General features: G+C 44.8%; 1 protein-coding gene across 1 annotated transcript in view; it reads left to right on the forward strand.

The window, feature by feature from the left end:
- The window catches only part of LOC310798143 (nucleoprotein TPR-like), a gene marked incomplete at both ends in the record, with an annotated part of 70,441 nt that overhangs the window by 39,817 nt on the left and 7,362 nt on the right, over nt 1-23,262 (forward strand). Inside the window, 20 exons of the mRNA XM_083660626.1 lie at nt 642-845; nt 2,092-2,285; nt 3,214-3,361; nt 3,929-4,066; nt 4,605-4,736; nt 7,690-7,820; nt 9,943-10,153; nt 10,843-10,983; nt 11,884-11,997; nt 12,180-12,284; nt 12,955-13,017; nt 13,392-13,595; nt 13,720-13,758; nt 14,903-15,082; nt 16,486-16,597; nt 17,347-17,540; nt 18,760-18,830; nt 19,111-19,310; nt 19,452-19,616; nt 20,645-20,748. Of these exons, the coding sequence (XP_083516752.1) occupies nt 642-845; nt 2,092-2,285; nt 3,214-3,361; nt 3,929-4,066; nt 4,605-4,736; nt 7,690-7,820; nt 9,943-10,153; nt 10,843-10,983; nt 11,884-11,997; nt 12,180-12,284; nt 12,955-13,017; nt 13,392-13,595; nt 13,720-13,758; nt 14,903-15,082; nt 16,486-16,597; nt 17,347-17,540; nt 18,760-18,830; nt 19,111-19,310; nt 19,452-19,616; nt 20,645-20,748 (2,850 nt within the window). The remainder of the gene's footprint in view (nt 1-641; nt 846-2,091; nt 2,286-3,213; nt 3,362-3,928; nt 4,067-4,604; nt 4,737-7,689; nt 7,821-9,942; nt 10,154-10,842; nt 10,984-11,883; nt 11,998-12,179; nt 12,285-12,954; nt 13,018-13,391; nt 13,596-13,719; nt 13,759-14,902; nt 15,083-16,485; nt 16,598-17,346; nt 17,541-18,759; nt 18,831-19,110; nt 19,311-19,451; nt 19,617-20,644; nt 20,749-23,262) is intronic.

A 23,262-nucleotide genomic window follows, 5' to 3' on the forward strand; every position in this document is an offset into this window, starting at 1 on the left:
ATACTATACTATACTATACTATACTATACTATACTATACTACAACAACACTATGGCGAAGAAGAAAAATCATCAAGCAATGCCACAGAACACAGTTACCTCTGTTACGGGGCGTCCGGGTAGTGTAGCGATAGATTCCCTGCGTACCAACACGAGAGTCGCAGGTTTGCGCCCCCGTGTTACCTCCGGCTTGGTCGGGCGTCCTTCCAGGCATGATTGGCTGTGTCTGGGGGTGGGAAGCCGGAATGAAGGTATGTGTCCTGATCGCTGCACTAGCGCCTCCTCTGGTCGGTCGGGGGGCCTGTTTGGGGCAGAAGGGAACTGGTGGGAGAATAGCGTGATCCTCCCACGTGCTACGTCCTGCCGGTGAAGCTCCCCGCTGTCAGGTGAAAAGATGCGGCTGGCAACTGCACATCCATTGGAGGAAGAATGTGTGTTGTCTATGGCTCTCCCCAGATCGGCAGAGGGGGTGGGCCAGCAGGGGGAATTGTCAAAGTACAATTGGGGGAAAAATGCGGCGGAAATCAGAAAAATAAAATAAAAAAAGTGACCTGTGTTACTACATTGACAGCTTTCCAGCCAGATTTGTACAGGAGTTTTGATGTCTGTTGTTGATAGACACTTCCTCTCTCCTCCTCCCAGACCCAGCTGGCCAGCGAGGCGCAGGCCAAGTACGAGCGAGAGCTGATGCTGCATGCTGCCGACGTGGTGGCCCTGCAGGAGCGGAAGAGACAGGCCCAACAAGGAGCAGAGCGCACGAGGGAGCTAGAGGAGCAACTCAGCAAGACCACCTCCCTCCTGCAGGAGAAAACGACCGCCTGGAACACACTGGAGAGACAGCTGAAGGTAAACAACACTGGAGACAGCTGAAGGTACAAGGAGAGAGTTGAGTTATACTTTATTGTCCCTGTGGGGAACGTCGTCCTCTGCATTTGACCCCATCCTCTATTAGGAAGCTTTCATAGAACTAGGAGCAATGGGAAGCTGCAGTGCAGCACTTGGGGACCAACTCCAGATGGATTGCCAGTGTCTTGGTCAGGGACACTGGCGGGAGTATTAACCCTAACATACATGTTTTTGATGGTGGGAGGAAACCCACATGAACATGCAAACTCCACACAGAACGGACCTGGCAATGACCGGGGTTCGAACCCGGGAACTTCTTGATGTGAGGCAACAGTGCTAACCACCGTGCGTCCGGAGGAGATGGTAGCCTAGAGCGATTCCCAACCAGGGGTACGTGTACCCCTAGGGGTACTTGATCAGCTTGCAGGGGTTACTTGGAAAGATTTGGGATTACAATTTATTTCCAAAATGATGAAAAACATAAGCCCATTGTTAAAATGGCACGTGCACACCACAACTAGTTCCCCCCGACAGGTGTCAACTGTTACTTTCCTGATAAATGGCTAAAAAACATCCAGTTGCTGTTGCTCCAGATTCAGGTTTAGGGGAGTCTGGTGACAAAAGGAAAGAGAAGGCCATGCCCACACACTGGCAGTTCAGTGAAACATCTATTTTGTATGGATTTACTTGTATGTCTGCATATTATTACACTAAAAGTTATAGAACAAATTTAGGAGCATCATCAACAGGCATTAGTGAGGGTGTACTATTGGCCTGGCAAAACAGCTCAAGGGCTACATAAGACAAAAAAGGTTGGGAACCACTGGCCTAGAGAGCAATGGTTCTCAACCTTTTTGAGCCATGACCCCCAAAAAACTTTGGGCTGGGGGTCGCAAAGTCCCTCCAAATGAAAAAAGTAATAATATCACGTCACATTTGGCTAAAACGTCCACTTGGACTCAAGGATGAACTGATTAGATTTTGGTGGTCAAAGGTCAAGGTCACTGTGACCTCACAAACACCATTTTCAAGCTCAAACGTCAAAGTCTGGACAGACATGGATGTTGACTGCTCAGTGCTCACTTGTTTGGCGAGGCATATATCCACGGTGCGGTCGTTCTAGTTTTGCTAAAGACCTCCAGGTGTCCCTGTGTGTACACCACCTTGAAGAACCACTGCTCTGTGTAAGCTTTGTTTTCCGATCGGCCATAAATGTAACTTTACTCCGACTCGCCCGCCTCCGCAGGAAGATCTGTCCAATCACAGCCGTCGCTGTGAGGAGCTGGGGAAGCAGAATGGCCTCCTGCACAAACAGATGGATGAAATGGCCACCAGGAGTCGTCAACAACAACAACAACAGCAGCAGCAGCAACCTGCCAACCTCAACCTGTCCTTCAGTGAAGAAGGAAAGACCACCGAACAGTTACTAGAAATACTCAGGTAATACTGCAACACTAAGGATGACTGTGCATTTGCTAGGGCTGGGCGATATGGACAAAATCAAATCTCACTATATTTTGGACCAAATACCTTGATAGCGATACTGCGACTATTTGTGGTTTCACAACATTTTTACACAATGAGATTTTTCATAAATAATCATTAGTAATGTGGATATACACTAATGACTAAGTGGGTAAACATGACAAATCATAAAACAGTCTGGTAAGTTCCACAACATACATGCATGCATGCCTGCATTATTTTTGCAATGCAGCCTTTAAAACCAAGAAAAGACATCTAGTCTCATATCACAATATTGATATCATAGCGATATATTGCCCAGTCCTACAGTAGTATTTGCGTTACTGCACTTGAGAAGTGCTTTGAGTTCTGGACATAAGAAATGCAGACTCCTTAACGTCCATCAGTCTCTACAGTAGTGATACTCAACTTGTGGTCGGGGGGCCAGATGCGGCCCGCGACAGGGTGCAGAGTGCCCCCCCCCCGACCATTTCCTAATAATTTCACGTTAGTTTTCATTGTGAATTAGAGACTAATAACTAATGTGAAATAAAGTTTGACTGAGCTCCAGTTAAATTGTCAAATACCGCCCGCCGTCTGCTCGCTACCCAGGCACTTATGTATGTACTTAACCTAACTAACTGTCCGGTGTGCACAACATTGTCAGACTAAACTCCGGCTGACACCCCAAAAAACTACAATCCGCTACAGAAAAATGTATATTGTTTGTTTATTAACTGGCCCCTGGCCTCCTATCATTTCACAAAAGTGGCCCCCGGGCAAAGCAAGTTGAGTATCCCTGCTCTACAGCTATCATGAAAGCTTTTCATTTAATCAACTTCATTCTAATTTGACAAACTTGATCTATGTCATATATCTATGTTTTTATATTTATGTCTTGTAGGTTTGTTCGGCGCGAGAAGGAGATTTCCATGGCTCAATGTGAGGCATCTGAAGGAGAAGCTCTCCGCTACAAACAGAGGGTTGAACACCAAGACAGAGAGCTGAAGGAGCTACTGGACGCTCTGAACACTGAGAGGGAGAAGATGCAGGTAGGTGGGGGAGGGAGGGATGGGAGAAAAGATGAAATAAGTTTGTTAATTGTAATTGATGTCTGTTAGGGCTGTGCAATATATCAATATCATATCGATATTGTGATATGAGACTAGATATTGTCTTAAATTTTGAATACCGTGATATGGCATAAGTGTTGTCTTTTCCTGGTTTTAAAGGCTCCATCACATTAAAATGCTGTCATCTTCTGAACTTACCAGACGGTTCTAGCTGTTCTATTATTTACTTTACACACTTAGTCATCATATCCACAATACTGATGATTATTTATTTAAAAAAATAACATTTTGTGAAAGCACCAATAGTCATCCCTACAATATTGTTGCAAAATCAACATCAAGGTATTTGGTCAAAGATGTTATGCTATCATGTCTATATCGCCCAGCCCTACATCGCACATGTGGCTTTGTCTTCCAACTGAACATTTAGCCCACTTCATAGAAAATACCCAGATAAATGTTGTGTCGCCATTCAGCCGAAAAATACCAAGATGTGATTTTTTGCAGCCCTAATGTCTGCCTGTTTGACCTCCCTCCCTCCGTTAGGCTACAGTGAAGACTCTGTCCCAGCAGGAGGAGAAGCTGAAGAGGTTGGAGAATATGAACGCTCTCCAGGAAGCCCAAAGGATGCTGAAGATGGAGAGAGATAGACTGGAGCAGGAGCTACAGCAAGCTCAGGCTAAAGTAAGGCCCTGCCCACAACTGCACGTCATGAATGTGCCTCCCATTCGTTTAGCATCAGCTGTGACTCGTTTTTGCTCTTTCCTCATATTTGTGCCGCTACTACCAGATACTAAACCATGCAGAGTCTGAACAGAATAGGCAGCTTCTCAACAGCCCAGCCCCTTTCAGATCTATACATGCGCAGTTGCCAGCCGCTTCTCTTACCCGACAGCGGGGAGCTTCACCGGCAGGACGTAGCACGTGGGAGGATCACGCTATTCACCACCAGTTCCATTCCGCCACGAACAGGCGCCCCGACTGACTAGAGGAGGCGCTAGTGCAGCGACCAGGACACATACCCTCAGTCCGGCTTCCCACCCACAGACACAGCCAATCGTGCCCGTATGGACGCCCGGCCAAGCCGGAGGTAACGTGGCGGCGCGAACCTGCGACCACCGCGTTGATAGGCAGGGAATTTATCGCTACACTACCCGGACGCCCTGCTATGCTTAAGCTTATATAAAGCTCACAGCTTCTTCCCCTTTGTGCTGTCTGTCAGGTGACGAAGCTGCAGTCAGACATCAGCCCACTACAGCATTCTCTGTCCCAGCTGTCAGAGAGGAACGGCTCCCTGCAGGCTGATGGCAGGCTCCAGGAGGAGGACCTCAAACGATGGAAAGCCAGGGCACAGGTATGTGTGTGTGTGTCTGTCTGTCTGTCTGTGTGTGTGTGTGTGTGTGTGTGTGTGTGTGTGTGTGTGTGTGTGTGCGCGCGTGTGTATTTATATATATTTTGTACATATTTCTTGTTAATTTCTTTGTCTCTGTAAGTTATGCTGCTGTTAATTTGCGCACTCTTTGTTTATGTTTATTTATGCACTTCAGAAAAAAGGGTACTGTAAGATCTCTGCAGAATTTGGAACCCTGCATCCGGAATATACAGATTCTAATTAATACTTCTGCTTTACTCTGGATGAATTTATCTCCTATGATTCTGGGATTGGAATACTGGCAGACTCTGTAGGGAGAGCTGTAGGCTCAATAATCGGTAATGTGAAATTCTGTAAAGACATTGCCTATTCCACATACTCACACAGCTCTATGAAGCATGTGTTTGTCCTATTTTTAGTTATGTAGCTGGAGTATGGGGTTACAAGGATGCCAAAAAAGTCAATTCCATCCAGAATAGAGCCATAAGATGCTTCCTTGGGGTACAGTACAGTACATGCAGTACCTACTCTTGCCATACAGGGAGATATGGGTTGGGAACCGGTGGAGATTAGACACTAAAGGGAGAAATGATACTAGGGCTGTGGCGATTCACTTATCTCCCGATTCGATACTATCACGATTCTTGGGTGCCGATTCGATTTATATTGCGATTCTTAAGTATTGCGATTCTACGATTATTGCGATTCGATATTACGATTTATTGCGATTTTTGTTTATTTTTTTCTTTTCTTTTTTCAGTTTGTTTGCTTTTTTACACTAGATTAGAACATGGGAAAAGTTGAATCATACACTAGAGACTGTATATTATATATCATGAGTAGGGCTGGGCGATATAGTTAAAAACAGGGGCGGACTGGGATCATAATTCAGGCCGGGCATTAGATACCAAGCAGGCCAGGCCGATATGGGCCGTGCGCGTGAAATTTGGGCCGTTTGAAGCCCAATTTGGGCCGTTTGAAGCCAGATTTGGGCCGTTTGAAGTCCAATTTTACAATGAGATGCACCCACTTTAACCCTGAAGTGTAATTATTACTTCAGACTAACTAATAAAGTAATAAAACCACTAGTAAACCAGTAGGCGGCGCCTGGCCTGCTGTTCAGTGAGTGGCCTGACTGCAAGCACCCAAATCTTTTTTTTTTTTTTTCGATTATCGATTCTGGAATAAAAGATCGATTAAAAAAATCGTGACATTAAAAATCGCAATACTTAGGTGAATCGATTTTTTCCCCCACCCCTAAATGATACCGCTGTGGAACTGCCTCAATATGCCAGAGAGCAGGTTAACAAAGAAGGTCTTCAACTGGGACAAGGCTCACAGTCACCCCTGGATAAAGGAAATGTTTTCTACTCTGAGAGAGGCAGACCTGGCATATCTTTTTTCACAACATGCTTTGCTGTAACGTTAATATGTTGAAACAAAAGTGATCTCTTAATTATAGAGAGGAATGGGCAAATTACATATGGTCTAAGCTTAGATCATATGTTCAGATGAAGCAGCTTTTTGGTCCTGAGCCCTATCTAAGCAGAAACCAGAGGTCTTTATGTGCTCAGCTGAGAATTGGTATCCTGCCCCTTGACTTGAAGTAGGGCGGTTCACAGCTATACCAGAAGAGAACAGGATATGCCATGTCTGTGACCTAAAGGATGTTGAGAATGAGTTTCATTTCATAGTGAAAGTGTCCTGTAAGCCCATATGAGCTGGGCTTCATTGGAAGCATGACACTTAAAATCAAGAAAATCAATCAATCATGTACATCTTCAGGATAGACAGGGGCACAAAAACGCAACGCGTTTTAACCTCTCTGGTCTTCGCCTATACAGCCTGACGAAGACCAGAGAGGTTGAAACACGTTGCGTTTTTGTGCCCCTGTCTATCCTTGAAGATCTACATTGTTTAACTTTTTCAGTAGACATGTTCTGTACTTCGTAATTAAAATTGGTCTCTTAAGTATCCAGGGAGCTCCTTTTTTCTCTTTTCACATTCACTGAACAAAATCGGAAAGCTACTTCAACTTGGCGTCGAGCATTTAGTCAAGCATTTGGGGATAATTAAAGCATCATTTTATCGGCCTGTCATATCAGCAGAAATGTTCGTTTCGGTCCGATGCCGATATTTCATTCTATTATTTTATCCTTTATCGGCCGATACCGATTACGTGCAGATATCCTACATATATATTCATATATCGGGGGAGTTCCCTATTATCACTCCCTGCTCTCTTAGCTCTAGCCTGATGTATGCTTGCAGGGAGTGGCAGTTTCAGAACCTACAGTAGATGACATACTAAACTCTAGATATTTGCATTCATCATCTGTTTACGTGAGTTGGCAGAGTGAAATAGATACAAAAAAATGAATGAAAATTTAAGTTCCAATTTTTTTTTCTTTCTATGCAAGTTGGCGGACTGGAGTAGATTAATTTGCTGCCACAGCCCAGTTTCCCCACAGGCCTCACACGTCTGATCTAATCTAATACTTTCTGAGCATTACTGCAGCACTTTCACTTAAACCTGATTGTTTTGGGGCGTCCGGGTAGTGTAGCTGACTAGCGCTAGATTCCCTGCCTACCAACACGAGGGTTGCAGGTTCATATCCACGTGTTACCGCCGGCTTGGTTGCTGCACTAGCGCCTCCTTTGGTCGGTCGGGGTGGAAGGGAACTGGTGGGAATAGCGTGATCCTCCCCTGTCCTACCGGTGAAGCTCCCCATCAGGTGAAAAGAGGTGGCTGGCTACTGCGCATGTGTCGGAGGAAGCATGGTGCTAGTCTCGGCTCTCCCCAGATCGGCAGAGGGTGGAGCAGCGACCGGGGCAGCCAATAGGGCAGCATGGGGATAAATTGGCCAAGTATAACTGGGGAGAAAAAAAATCAGAAAAATAATAAAAAGTGTTTGTTTTCGATGTGTCTGTACAGCAACTGGCGAGCCAGCAGAAGGACAGCGACGTTGAGGAGAGACAGAAACTGACCAGTGAGAAAGAAGCTCAGCAGAGACGCATCATACAGCTAGCTGAAGAGACCGCCAAGCTAAAGACTGAACTTGCCAGGTAGAACGCACACGCACACACACACACACACACACACACACACACAGTGAAAAGGTGTAACATAAAGAGTCCAGGAAAAAGGGAAATAAGCTGAATTAAGGTGTACAAAAACAAGGATTTATTTAGTTTAACCAAGGACAAGGGAAGCACAATGGCGTCAAGGTGGCCAAAGCGCAATCACTTTACCTATAAATTGGACTCAACAAAAAGTCAAGTTTATTTGTATAGCACATTTCATACACAGAGGCAATTCAAAGTGCTCCACATAAAATGGTTGACAAGAAAACAAACAAAAGGCAATTCTACTCTCCTTAACCTATAAAAAACGAAAAGGGAATAACAAATAAAGGGCGACACACCCCTACAGGGCTTCTATGATTAACAAATCATGAACAGAAATAAACAGGAATCACTCAAAATATTTTTTTATACATAAAAGTATCTAAGTAGGCCAGTGAGTGTATGTAGTAACCAATCAATAGTTACAAGTAGCTATAAGCTGGCCAGCAAGGAAAATGCATGAAAATAGTTAGGCTACAGCTAACAAAGAAGCATAGGTTAAAGCAAGGCCGATGAAAGTAACTTCAGAGATAAAGTTAACATAGTAAAAGTTTGCTACAAAATTAGAAGGCACAAAGCCTGCAAAAGGGCCAGCAGCCACTGTAAGTGACAGTAGCTGTAAGTGACAGTAGCTGCAGCTTTAAAGCAGACACCACAGAATACGTGTTGGCTGTCAAGTGGCCAAAGGGCCATTACAAAAAGAGCTAACCAAAAAGAGAGCTAGTAAAGTTAGCTATAAGTAGCAAAATGCTAATACAAAAGCACTAATGCAAAAAGTGATGTAAGACACAAAGTCTCTAACAACCAAAGTTTGAGGAGAGAGGGTGGAGGGCCAGTGTTCAGCATGCAAAGCCTTCTGCTAACACTGACCCCCAGTGCCATCTTGGAACACTGGAGCTTAAGTAGGGCTTGCAGGTCTGAAGCAGCCAATCAGCAGTGACGACATCAGCTGATTTGTGTTGATTCTCAACCAGCTCCAGGTGAGGACTCCTCACCTCAATCACTGCAGCAGAGGGGTGTGTCTGGGACAGAGATAGACCAGAACTGCGTCGCGTCTTCAATCGCCCAGCTCCAAGGCCGCGCCCCTTTTTAGGGGAAACCCACCATAGTAAACGACGGTACAAGAAGCCGAAACCACTTCAAACAAACTATTTAAAACGGTTTAATTTGATAGAGATATGCCGAAGAGTTGCTGTGTTGTTATAGTTTCACTAACAATTAAAAAAAAAAAAAAAGGTCTGCGATAGGGTAGGCGCATAGGCGTGACACCGTCAATGTGGACGATGCATGTAACCTGGTGGAAACTGGATACAGTGTTCATATAAGGCAAGTACCTCATGTCGATGTATCTTGCGCATTCTATGGCCGGCCGAGTTGAAATATATTGTCATGTCATGGTGTCTTTGGGTCATTTATAAAGGAAATGAATTCTGTTATTTTTCTATAGATGTTTTGGGTACTGCTATTTTACATTGAAGTCAACGCGAGTGGCTTGTGTTATCCCCTAAAAAGGGGCGCGGCCTTCAAGTTTTGCAAATTACCCGGATGTGCTGTTCTGGTCTATAGCGAGGCAGGAAAAGAAACAGAAATAGAGCCACACACAAACCAAGGCCTGGCTTTGACAGAGGCTGTAACACCCCCCCCCATTACAATTTTTGTACAACAGTAAATAGAATGTTACAATAAGCATAACTCACCTATCAGCCAAAAGTATAATACTATTAAAATAAATAAGGCTGATGGCCGTACCAACCAGGAAGGCCAGACTGAGCCCAGAGACTGATGGTAATAATGGAATAATAAGAACAGTCATATTTTCTGCTCTTTAGGACCAATTTCCATAGTAAATCTGCCCAGACTGATGCCAGAAATAATTTGAGAAATAAAATAATCTGTCCCAATTTCTGATTTTGGGTCCCAATGTTGACGTAGTATGTGATCGCACAGTTGAAATGATCGATTTAGGTCGTCTGTCAGCGGATTATGATCAGTGTGTTATTGATTGGTGCATTCATAAAAAAATCTTTTTTAAATTGATTGTTATTATCATGTGTTGGATCAGATCCAGTGCTAGCAGTAACTTGGCCCAGTCTCAGCTGCAAGCCCTCAGAGACTCTGTGAGCCGACTCACCTCAGAGAGAGACACCATGAAGAAAGACCTGGAGGCAAAAACCAATGAGCTCGTGGAGAAGAACAAGTACATCATCCAGCTCAAGAAGATCGGACGGCGCTACAAGACCCAGTTTGAGGAGCTCAAAGCCCAGCATGACAAGGTGGGACTGTGGGGTGGCTGTTTTCTTAGCTGACCGGCTGATTCGTCAGTTAGTTGTGTCTATACAGGCCAGGGTAGCACCCTTATCGCTTTATCCGAAAATTAACCAGCATCTGGAGCTTGTCCGGTTTTAATTGTGGGCCTGTCTGATTGTGGTTGTGTGTATGTTTGTATGTATGCATGTATGTTCCATCTGATTGTGGTTGTGTGTATGTTTGTATGTATGTATGTATGCATGTATGTTCCATCTGATTGTGGTTGTGTGTATGTTGTATGTATGCATCTATGTTCCATCTGATTGTGGTTGTGTGTATGTTGTATGTATGCATCTATGTTCCATCTGATTGTGGTTGTGTGTATGTTTGTATGTTCCATCTGATTGTGGTTGTGTGTATGTTTGTATGTTCCATCTGATTGTGGTTGTGTGTATGTTTGTATGTTCCATCTGATTGTGGTTGTGTGTATGTTTGTATGTTCCATCTGATTGTGGTTGTGTGTATGTTTGTATGTTCCATCTGATTGTGGTTGTGTGTATGTTTGTATGTTCCATCTGATTGTGGTTGTGTGTATGTTTGTATGTTCCATCTGATTGTGGTTGTGTGTATGTTTGTATGTTCCATCTGATTGTGGTTGTGTGTATGTTTGTATGTTCCATCTGATTGTGGTTGTGTGTATGTTTGTATGTTCCAGCTGGTTGCGGAAACGGCAGCCAAATCAGGAAGTGAGGCAGAGCCAAGCAAGGAGGAGCTCAGTCAGGCCCAGGAGGAGCTCAGCAAGGCCAGAGAGGAGCTGAGCAAGCTCAAAGAGGAGGCGCAGAAGAAACAGGAGGAGGTGAGCAGCTGCTTGAACCTACACATAACTATAACTCTACACACATTCACCCTGGAGCTGCCAAGTACATTTTCTCAATGATTATTATGCTTTTATTATATTTGTTACATTGCTTTTCCAACATTCTGCTTTTCAGAATGCAGGATCTGTACTTGGACTGACTACATTTTGGTGGTCAAAGTTCAAGGTCACTGTGACCTCACGAACACCATTTCCAAGCTTGTTAATGCGATATCTGAGAAACGCCTTGACGGAATTTCTTCCAATTTGGCTCAAACGTCGACTTGGACTCAAGGATGAACTGATTAGATTTTGGTGGTCAAAGGTCAAGGTCACTGTGACTTCACGACCGCTCGTTTCATGCTCGTTAACATGATATCTCAGGAACGCCTGGACGGAATCTCATAACATTTTCCTCAAACGTCTCAAGGATGAACTGATTAGATTTTGTTGATCAACGGCCAAAGTTCAAGGCCACTGTGACCTCACGAGTCACGACCGCCCGTTAACGTGATATCTCAGGAACGCCTTGAAGGAATTTATTCAAATTTGGCTCAAACGTCCACTTGGAGTCAAGGATGAACGGATTCGATTTTGGTTGTAAAAGTTCAAGGTCACTGTGATCTCACGAACGCCATTCTGTAGCTCGTTAATGCGATATCTCAGGAACCACCTTGACGGAATTTCTTCACATTTGGCTCAAACGTCAAAGTCTGGACAGACATGGATGTCGACTGCTCACTTGTTGGCGGAGGCATATATCCGTGGTGCGGTCGTTCTAGTTTGTTTTTGTTTGGCAAATTACCTTGCAAGTTTCTATGTTGAGATTGGCACCTACTTGGCCCTACTTAATTAGCTCCACTGTGGAAAAGTGTCTTATTGTTTAATTTGTTTTGCTAGGCCCAGAAGTCCCAGCAGGATCTGGAGGAGGCCCGAAAGGAAAACCTGCAGAGCAAGGAACAAGTCAAGGAGGTCCAAAACCAGCTAGCCCAGAACGAGAATCAGCTAAAACAGGTACTCTAGCCTAGCCAGGCTAACCTAACCTACCAGCAAGGCTATCTGTAGTCTGGACAGGGCTATGCACATGGGGATAGGGAAGACTCTTTAAGAGCATATAGTAAATGTAATGAGGAAAATCCGAGAATCGCTTGTTCCATTATGTCAGCCGTTTGAACCGTGTGTTGTTGGTTCTGTAGATCCAGTCTCAGTTGAGCCAGACCCAGACTCAACTCCAACAGAATCAGAACCAGCTGACCCAGAGTCAGAAAGAGTTTCAACAAGCCAAGACCCACACCCAACAGGTATTAAAATACTAAAGATTTCCACAAGGCATTTTGTCACAAGGCCACACTGTACTAGCTGGCTTGACAGCTGCTAAAAAGGTGGTTGTTTTGCATTGGAAGCCTTCCTCACTTCCTCAACACCACCACATGTTGTTGTTGTTGTTGTTTTGAGAAAGAACACCCCCCCCCCACCCCCACTTGGCCAATTCCTCCTGCCGATCTGGGGGGAGTTATAAACTAGCACATGCTTCCTCTGCAGTCGCCACCCGCTTCTTTTCACTTGACAGCGAGGAGTTTCACCCGCTAGGACTTGGCGTGTGGGAGGATTGCGCTATTCCCCCCAGTTTCCCTCCCCCCTGAACAGGCGCCATGACCGACCAGAGGAGGCACTAATGCAGTGACCAGGACACATTACGCCACTGGCTTCCCACCCACAGACACGGCCAATTGTGCCCGTAGGAACATCTGACCAAGCCAGAAGTACCGCTGCCGGGAATTGAACCCGGTTCTCCGCGGTGGTGGGCGAGTGCGTTTACATCCACACTACCCCAGACGCCCCATGAATATATCTTTTTGACTATGTGTGTGTATGTGCTTTTTGTGGTTTTGTCTCCCTGTGTTTGTGGTGTTGTTGGTTTTTTTATGTAAAAAGGCCAATAAAGATTTTTTTTTATCACAAAACCAACAGAATCAGAACCAGCTCACCCAGAGTCAGAAAGAGCTTCAACAAGCCAAGACCCACACCCAACAGGTATTAAATACTAAATAAATAATTTTAATCATCATTTTAATAATAATACATAATGATTTTTCGTTTGACATTTTTTTGCTTGCTGTAAAACATGAACGCAAATGTAGCCTGTGTGCTCCCAGTGTGAAGAAACTGATCAGGAGCAACCAAGGCCAACAGAAATGTTCAGTCATGGCATCTTGATGGTTTCACAAGAGTTGTAATGCATAGACACCTTCAAGTTGTTGCTTTGCACCATCAAGTGGTTTTGTCAGTTAGCCCCAAATATCATATGAATGCAGCATGAATCCCTGAGGCGCCACCCAAAAGAAATGCATCCAGGAACTGCAGGTCCACACATGAACCCGCCTAATCTGCTTCATTCTCATTGGCAGCTGCAGAACCAGTTGAAGTCGTCCCAGGCTCAGACCCAGGCCCGTCAGAACCAAATCCAGCAAATCCAAAGGGAGCTCCAGCAGACCAAAGAAGCCCTTCAGCAGAAAGAGAAAGAGCTGCAGCAGACCCAACTAACCAATCAACAGAGCCACAACCAAGAAGTCAACACTTTGAAGACGTCTCTCGGCCAATCAGAGACCAAGGTGAGAGGTGGCTTTGCTCTATGCAAATACTATGTTGGTGTGATTTCTGAGGTTTACGTGCCATCATAAAACCAATGATCAACAAACAAATGAATCTTGTCCATTTATCCTTCCGTCCTAACAGGTGACTGAGCTGCAGGGCCAACTGGACAGCCTGCAGAAGGTCGGGAAACTAGACTCAATTATTCTCCCTTTACGATTTATTTCATCCTTTAATTCCCCCCATCTCCATTTCCCCTCATTCTGTTCTTATTACAGGGTTCCCACGGGGAATCCTTGGACGTTTGTGGATTTGGGGGGGGGGGTCAAGGCCTTGAAAGTTTTTGAAAATAGACATAGGTCATTGAAAGCGCAAGAATATAAATGTTCTAGTCCAGAGGTTCTCAAATGTTTTTCAGCCAAGGACCCCTTACAAGATAGAAAATATACCGGGGACCCCCTCATTCTGATTCTTGATTTTGGGCTAAGCTTAATAGGCTACATGCACAACTTTTTTACTTCCTGAAATTAGTACAGCTTCTTTATTTCCTGTCCTACACTATTGGATGAACTGATTAATCAGGTGTGCCTGATCATTGTTGTGACTGCAGCACACCTGACATTAATCACTTCATCCAGTAGTGATGACAGGAAATAAAGAAGCTGTACTAATTTCAGGAAGTAGTGGAGTTGTGCATGTAGCCCATTGTTTCCATGGTAACGTGCTTGACTTTTAATTTGATAGGTTTGTTATTAGAATGTAATCTATGAACCATTTTAGATTTAAAGCATAAACTATTTTCGTTGAACTATGAAGATTTTGCTAAAATATATATATATATTTTTTTTTATTACATTACATTTACATTACGTCATTTAGCAGACACTTTTGTTTTGTCCAAAGCGACTTGCAATATCACAATTTGTCAACAGTACAGAAAACCACTATGCAACACAATCAATGACAGCCAAGATATTTTGATAGACTAGCACCATGTAGGAAGTAGTTTGAGAAGGAATAAGTAACATATAGCATTTTTTTTTTTATAAAAAATGAAAATAAAAAAAAATAACTGAAAACTTTTCGCGGACCCCCTGGCAAAGTGCCACGGACGCGGACCCCCATTTGAGAACCACTGTTCTAGTCTACTGACCACTCAAAGCGCTTTACAACACATGCTGAAGTTGGGAAGTGTTCACACGTTCAAGCCTCTCCCTCTTTTCTATTCAAAAGGAGGTGTGGGAACCCTGTTGTCACAATAGGCTTGTTATTCCATCCTTCCTCTCCATGTCTTCATATTCTCTCCATCCTCCTCTCTTTTGTTCAGACGGTGGGTGAGCGTGAAGCAGAGGTCAGGCGTCTGCAGGAGCAGCTGGCTGAGGCTAACCAGGCTAGCCAAGCCACCCAGGCCAGCCAGAGTTCCCAGTCTCTCCAGGCTAGCGATGCTAACACTGCTAGTGATGCAAACCAAACAGTACAGGAGGAGCTGGCTAAACTCAGACAGCAGGTACTTCAAACATGAATTTATGACTATTCTCGTCTTAATCTCCAGTCAAAAGGAATAGACTTTTATAGACTGTTCAGTGGTTGATGTTTCCCCATTGACGTCCATTCATTTTTGACAGGCAATGGCAGTGGTCTGGATTTTACACACTATGAATCATCGGCACAGTGGCTCAGTGCTTACTAGCACTGTTGCCTCACAGCAAGAAAGTCCTGGGTTCGAACCCCCGGTCCGTCCCAGGTCCTTTCTGTGTGGAGTTTGCATGTTCTCCCCCGTGTTCGTACGCACATCCAGAGAAACCCACTGGGTTGGGTGCTGGATCAAAATACCTGACAGTGAAAAAAGAAAGGATCCGCACACCTTTGGAGCTCCCGTATGAAGGTTTATTTTATTCCAGCGTGACGTTTGGAGCCACACAGGCTCTTCCTCAGACGCTTTCTGATGTAACGGAGAGACAGGAGAGTTAATACTCCTGTCAGCGCCCCTGACCAAGGCAATGGCAAAAAGAACTGGAGTTGGTCCCCGGGCGCTGCACTGCGGCTGCCCACTGCTCCTAGTTCTAGGAAGGTTCCTAGTAGAGGATGGGTCAAATGTAGAGGATGATTTTCCCCATGGGGATAAATAAAGGATAAATGAACTTAAATGTGGAAGCAAGTATGCTCTCCTAGGTGAATCTTCTTCCCTATTAAAGGAAGCGGTGCTGTGCGTGCCTACTAGGCTTGTACTCATCGATGTTACGATCAGTGTAATCATTGCTGCAGATTGTGGTTCAGGCAGAAAACAAAGACATGATTGTTCACACTACAGGTCTCACAGGTCACACCCCCCCCTCCCCTCTCCTCCGCTGCTCAGCTTTCACATTTAACATGTCTTCCGCGCTCGGAAACGGAACAGAGTGCACCTGCGTCATCAACTGTGCCTGGAGTTTGTCGTTGCCCGTGTGTTGTCTATGAGGTTCAGAATGGTTGGCTTTCACACTCGCAAGTGTTCTGTGCCCGGGGCGCGCCAAAGCAGCGCTCCCCAGACCACCTTTTCAAGTGGATCCTGTCACGGTTAGTCAAATGTTCCGAAACTGGGGTCAGTTTGGGGACAAGTGTGCTCGGGAACGGTACCTGGGCGCCAGTGAGAAAGCACCCTTAGAGTGTTCCTAGAGATAAGCATGAGGAACCTTCTGGATGTTCCTTGATGTAGCAATAAATGTTCCTCATGCATCTATCATTGTAACATGTTCAAATAAGATATTTCTGCCACCCCTTAAAATCTCCATGCCACCCCATGAATGTTTCTCTAGATCCCCCCCCGCCCGCCGCCGCGCAAGGTATTCTGGGTATTTCCGTCACATTCCCGAACTGAAACTGGTTATAAATGAGTTGTAACGTTAACGTAACGTTGTTGTTGTTCTGTAGTTGTCGGAGCGCAGCAGCAGAGAGGAGCAGCTCAAACAGCAGACGGCTGACAAAGAAGAAAAGACCAAGAAGGTCATCCTGGGAGCCAGGACCAAAATCAACCAACTAAACGGTAAGTTACACACACCCACACACAGACACACACACACACACACACACACACACACACACACACACACACACTAGGAGTAAAATTACCGACTACAAAATACACTCAAACAAGTACAAGTGTGCAAATAAGCACCAGGGTTACACTAAAGCCCAATTTATGCTTTGTCTGTCGACACTTTTGAAACCGTCGCCGACAGAAATGAGGACTTGAGTCGACACTTTCAACAAAGTGTCGGCGAGTGAGCAGTGTCTGCTACCTGGTGAAATGTCTAGTGTCGCTGACTACGTCACCTAGTATCGCGCAAGTGTGATTGGCTATAGACGGCACACGCTTGACTTCCTTGTTTTGGTTTTCGCCGAAATGAATGAACGTGTCCCCGCTCTTTTTTATCAGCATGTCCTTGATGTATGACTTTGTGAAAATCACAAAGAACATCGTGACCAATTTCCCAGAGAGAGGAGGTGAGTTGTATGCTGTTTATATGCGGCTGCAGCCAAGTACGTTACATCTTACATCTTGCCTCCGAGGTGGTTTCACTGTGCATTCCATTCCCTCTCATCTCTTGGCTGTCTGCACTCATAGCGCTCGGGTGTCACGTGACCGTTGAACCGAGGCGACCGTTCACTGAAGTATAAATGCAACAGCGACGCTTTCTTTTCCGTCGGCGACCATGTGCTGAGCGACACTTTCTAATAAGTGTAAGTTAAGATTAAGGAGGGGGTAAGTGTAATTTGCACCTTTACCTCCAGGTGCCAAGGAGAAGCTCAGTCATGAGATCGAGGAGCTGAAACAACATAAGGAGGAACAGGAGGTGAGGATGAGCGCCCTCAAGTCTCAGTATGAAGCACGACTCCTCCGCCTGGACAGAGAGCTGAGGGAGCTGAGAGAGACACAGACACATGCTGACTCCAGAGAGGACAGCCAGGACCACAGCACCTCAAAGGTATGGACATGGACATGATGCTTCTGCTCACACTTTGTTTTTAAGGCCAATGATGGTTTTGTTTTTTTGGATTGTAGCTGCTGATACTGATAGCAAATATTTTGTACTGATTTGTCAACTTGACCATTTTCATGGCATGTTATCACGTCATGAAAATGGTCAATACTATAGAAAATATTGCAATATCGTTCCAAGCCTAATATCGCCAGAGCTTTTTTGTTTTTTTGCTTTGTTTCACTGTCTGATATTATTTGACAATATTTGTGTTTTTTTCTCTACCACAAATGACAGCTGAAATGTGCACCACCAATGCAGGATATCAACCAATGATTTCGCAGAACTTTTTACTTGCAAGGAGTTACAAATGATCTGTTGGTACAATGTGCGCCGTTTATCTTCTGCTTGGCCTTAGTGCTGCATATTGATCACAGTTTGCTTTATTGTCTTGGATATCCTGTGGGAATTACACACTACTCTTTAGTTCATATTTCCTACCAATTAAAACCGCTCCAGTGTTCAGTTAAAATGTTCAACAATACTCTGTCGTTTCTCTAAATAGATCGTTGCTATATTAATTGTATTACATCCTGTAGCCCTTGTGAGTTGCTGTCCATCAAGAGATTTGAGTATTTTCCTTGCCTGCTGATTTTGATTAAACTTGCATCACTGGAAGGATTATTTTGTCTTTGTGATGGCAAAACAAATACAAACCTCTGTTTTGAAAATAGTCATAACAATAGAGTACCGCAGGGATGGCCTATTTTTGTAGGCTTAACCAGAAATCGCCGCCATTTTGGTTCATCAGGGGAAAAGTCTATGGGGTTTTAGAATGTGGATTTCACATAAAGTAAGGTTAACACAAGTTTATGGGAAGGCGAATTTGGGTTCATCTTCCCGGACGTTAATCACTTTTATGCCTTTTGAAGCGTTTTCTAAAAAACTCCTTAAAAAAAACGCATTTACGTTTCAAAAGTCATCAGTTATTCACGTTTGTGAAGATGATCCTGCTGAACCCAAATTCGCGTTCCCATCAACTTTTGTTAACCACAGACCTTATTTGATGCATTTAAGTGAAATCCACGTTCTAAAACCCCATTCACTTTTCCTATTACGACCCCGGGAGTATACTTCCTCACTCATGACCCTGCGGTTCTCAATTTCATAGTGATTAGAAATGCAATCAAATGGAAATCACGTGGGTGTGTGTCTCTGTGTGTAGGTGGGCGATCAGCCCAGGTCGGCAGAGCAGAGACTAATAACACTGAAGAATCCTGCCCAAGACAGAGGAAGGTAATATGCAGGTTCCATTGAAATCCCATAGAAATGACAAGGATAAGTACTGCAATACTACACTGCTGCTACACTAATACTACACTATGCTGCAATACTACACTGCACCAATACAATGTACTGCAATACTACACTGCACCAATACAATTATGGTTTGATAGCATTCCTCATTGAAACCAATGGATGAGAAGTGTTTGCTGAAGAGAAATAACAGACTAAAAGCAAAAAGAAATCTCAGTGTGGCAGGATTAATTTGAGCCTTTAACCGTTTCTCTGTCAGCTCCAGTCTGTCCGACCCTCCTACCGCCAACATCCGCCCCACCACGAGCACGCCGTCTCCCGGCAACAAGCCCAGCCCCTCGCCCGGTAACAAGGCCACGCCCCGCGCCAGCATTCGGCCCATGCTCACACCGGCGACCGTCTCCGTGCCGATGCCCACCGCCACTGTCATGCCGACCACGCAGGCCGACAGCCAAGAGGGTAACGGAGAACGACGAACGAAATGAGGATGAGACTGATGCATGGAAAATCCCATATTTGGTCAAACCCTAAAGCTATACATGTTTTTACCAATGGAGATGTCTATTAATAACCTACATCTATTAATAACCTGTGTGTCAGTGTGTAATATAGTGCTTGTCTCTCCAGCACTGATCAGCACTCAGCCTACCAGCTCCCAGGCCACTGCCTTTGTCCAGCCCACTCAGCAGCAGGTAGCCCATCAGGAGGCAGAACCCAGTATGGAGCCAGAGAGACCGTCCACGTCCACCACTCTGATTGGAACAGGTGAGTAGGATGGGAGGAGCCTAGTCTCAACGCCAGACCCATGAGAGTTCTTCCGCTGATACACTACGTTACTGCCTGCTGCAGATCTCTCTCTGGGTCTGGGACACTTTCCCTCAGCCAGCTGGGGTCAGAAGTGAGCCGTTCACTTGGCCAGTGATTGGCCAGTGGTGGATTCAGTCTTCCCCAATCAGTAACGCTCTTTGCGATCAGACGACAGGGGAGGCCCAGCCCATTTTTCGAACCGCTCTCTCATTGGTGCTACGACCTGTCGCTCATTCAGTTTCAACCCCCTAGACGCGCCCTCAAACCCCAGAAGTTGCTGTGAAGTGGCACAGACTAATTTATGTAGTATGCCGAGCGCAGCGATTCAATGCAATATTTGAGTCTGGCGAGAGACTAGGAGGAGCCTGACAGGAGCAGAGCCATAGAGTTTGGTTTGGTTAGGTTGTGCTGTTCGGGTCATATGGGAATAATCGTTATTATGGGTGGGGTTTGGCCACAAGGGATCTCTGGGAGATATGAGTAAGTGGGGAGTTAGCTACTGTTAGCTATGTAAGCATAGCACACATAAAGACTCTGCTGTATATGGAATAAACCATGGCAGCAGGTTGCTTTTTCCACAGCTGGCACACATGAACTTAGTGATGATACATCTGAGTTTGTGTTTGACAGCAAACCAAATATCACATTGACAACCTCAAACCAAGAATCCTTTGATTTTGTACATATTATTTGAAATGGAGACATGATAGCAGGTATTTCCTCCTTGGTAAGAATGATGGAAATCTGAGAAATCGGGGTCCATTGCCAAACCCCATTCCAAAGTAGAATTTAGCATCTGAAAGTTGGAGGACAGTAATTTTATAGTAGGACCCTCACCTCATATTTACAATCTTTCTCATATTGTTGCAGCTCCATGTTTAGAATAAATAAATATTGGTTGTGTGTGTGTGTGTGTGTGTGTGTGTGTGTGTGTGTGTGTGTGTGTGTGTGTGTGTGTGTGCACGTGCGTGCGCGTGTGGTTTCAGCAGTGCCAAAGCGAGGCAGGGAGGAGGAGGGGGCACCAGAGAGTTCACACACAGCTCCGTCTACCAAGAAACTACGATTAAGACAAACACTGATCACACTGCAGGTATGTACACACTTAGACACAGGATTAAGACAAACACTGATCAGACTGCAGGTATGCACACACTTAGACACAGCGAGACAACACTATGGATCCCATCAACCAACCAACCAATATCAATAATAAGTGACTTACAGTATCGTATTACATGTTTGTAACCGAGTCTAACTACTGTAATAAGGCATACAGGTTCCGCTCCACAGGTCTATTAACATTAAGTAATCATGTTGAATGATGACACTCTGTCATCATTCAAACACGCCCTCAAAACCCACCTTTTCACCCTTGCTTTCAACCCATGAACTCCTTCCTCTCTCACCTTTTCTTTATTTTCTTCTCTATTCTTAAGTTATTGTATTATATTGTTTTGTATTGTGAAGCGTCTTTGAGCACTTGGAAAAGCGCTATATACCGTAAATTCCGGACTATAAGGCGCACCGGTATATAAGCCGCAGCAGCAAAATTGACTGTTTTTTACATATATAAGCCGCACCGGACTATAAGCCGCGGGTGTTTTGATGTTTAATTACCATATGTAAGGGTTCGTGCACAGAGAGGAATGTCGGGAAAGAGATGGCTGTTTGGGGAAGCTCCCATTTATTAACATTTCAACAAAATCTGCATTACGGTAGGCTACTATAAGAAGCTCCCATTTATTAACATTTCAACAAAATAAATATAAAAAATAAAACAATAATAATAATAAATATAGCCGCAAGCGGCGATGGGCGGGGTTCAAGCCTTGCGCAGATGACAAAGCTTCTGATTCTGACTAGGACATCCTCCTTGATATATCTGACAAGTTTTGCGATCATTGGACAAACAGGTGTGGAGTTACAGCCTTTTTTATGTTAAGCCACGCCCATTTCTGGCGTTTATGGCGCCCCCTTTTGGTGGAATTGCACCAAATTTGACACGCATGGTCTGGGATGGTCTCCGAAGACCTCCTGCAAGTTTCGTGAAGATTCCTTAATCGGTCATGAAGTTATGACAATTTAGCTGTGAGGCCACGCCCCTCTCAACTTTAGCGATCAATATCTCCGAAACTAAAGTAGCTTTCAAAAATCCACCAATCACGATTGTAGAGCTTGCTCCATAGATGCTTCCTGGCGAGTCTGGTGCAAATCGGTCCAACGGTCTAGGAGGAGATGCAAAAAATGTGTTTTCCAAACTTTTCCAAATATCTCAAAAACTTTCCAGGCGGACATTGAGGGTCCTTATGGCAAACTTGTAGAGCAGGTTCACCTGAACATCTGGAAAAAAAAAGTTTGAAAATCGGACCAACGGCGTGGAAGTTAAGGCCTTTAACGTAAAACCTTCGATTATAGCGCCACCTTCAGGCCGATTCGAAAAATCTTTTTTGAGCACCTACCAGCCAACAATATCTGTCATTGGGCCAAATGTCAGGTCTCTACCATTTACCAACTCACGGGAATTTGCGTCGGGGCAGATGGAAAACGACAACGATAATAATAATAATAAACCGGGTGAAAAACAATAGGGTTTCAGCCCCTTCAGGGCTTGAACCCCTAATAAAACAATCCTCAAAAGGATAATGTGCTGTAAACAATAAAACAATCCTCAAAAGGATAATGTGCTGTAAACAATAAAACAATCCTCAAAAGGATAATGTGCTGTAAACAATAAAACAATTCTCAAAAGGTTAAGGTAAGGTGCAGTAAACAAATTAACTGGAAAACAATAATATAATAAGGTGCTGTCAACAATCAAACCAGGTACCGTAATCCTTGTCTTCATCTTTTAGGTGAAGGTGCAGCGTCAAAAACAGAGTCAGAGTCAAAGTCAAGTCACTAATCCTCGTCTTCCTCTTCTTCCTCCGTACTGAAACCAGCAAAGTCCTCAACTTCAGTGTCGGAAACGAACAGGTTCAGGGTGGCTTCGTCAACCACTCTCCTCTCTCCTTCGTTGTCACTCTCAAAACCAAGGAACTCCTCTTCGTCACTGTCGGTGTCGGAATCGAACAGCCTCTGAAGGCGCCCAGCTGTGCCGGCGTCATCATCACGCAGCAGTCCAGCCTTTCGGAACCCGTTGGTGATCGTGGATGTTTTCACACTCCTCCACGCTGTCAGGATCCACTGGCAAACTTGAGCGAAAGTTGCTTTTCGCATGCGACCAGTTTTGGTGAATGATTTATCGCCGCTCGTCATCCACGCCTCCCACTGAACGCGTAGTGCCACTTTGAACGCACGATTGACACTGATGTCAAGTGGCTGCAGATGCTTCGTTGTGCCCCCAGGAATCACAGCTGGAATGGAGTTTGTGGTCTTGATGGCTGCTTTCACGGAATCTGTTATATGAGCATCAACACCCAATCTTCAAGGGAATCTTCAAGTTCGGGCCATCTGCTTTTATGACCTCTGAAGGACTTTTTGGTCTTCTTGCACTGAGACAGTTCCTCGTGCTGCGCCTTCCAACGCCTCACCATTGACTCATTGATGCACAGGGTACGCGCTGCGGCTCTATTTCCCTCTTTTAATGCGAGATAGACAGCTTTCA

The sequence above is a fragment of the Poromitra crassiceps genome, assembly GCF_964638095.1.
Source record: "Poromitra crassiceps genome assembly, chromosome: 25".
NCBI lineage: Eukaryota > Metazoa > Chordata > Actinopteri > Beryciformes > Melamphaidae > Poromitra > Poromitra crassiceps.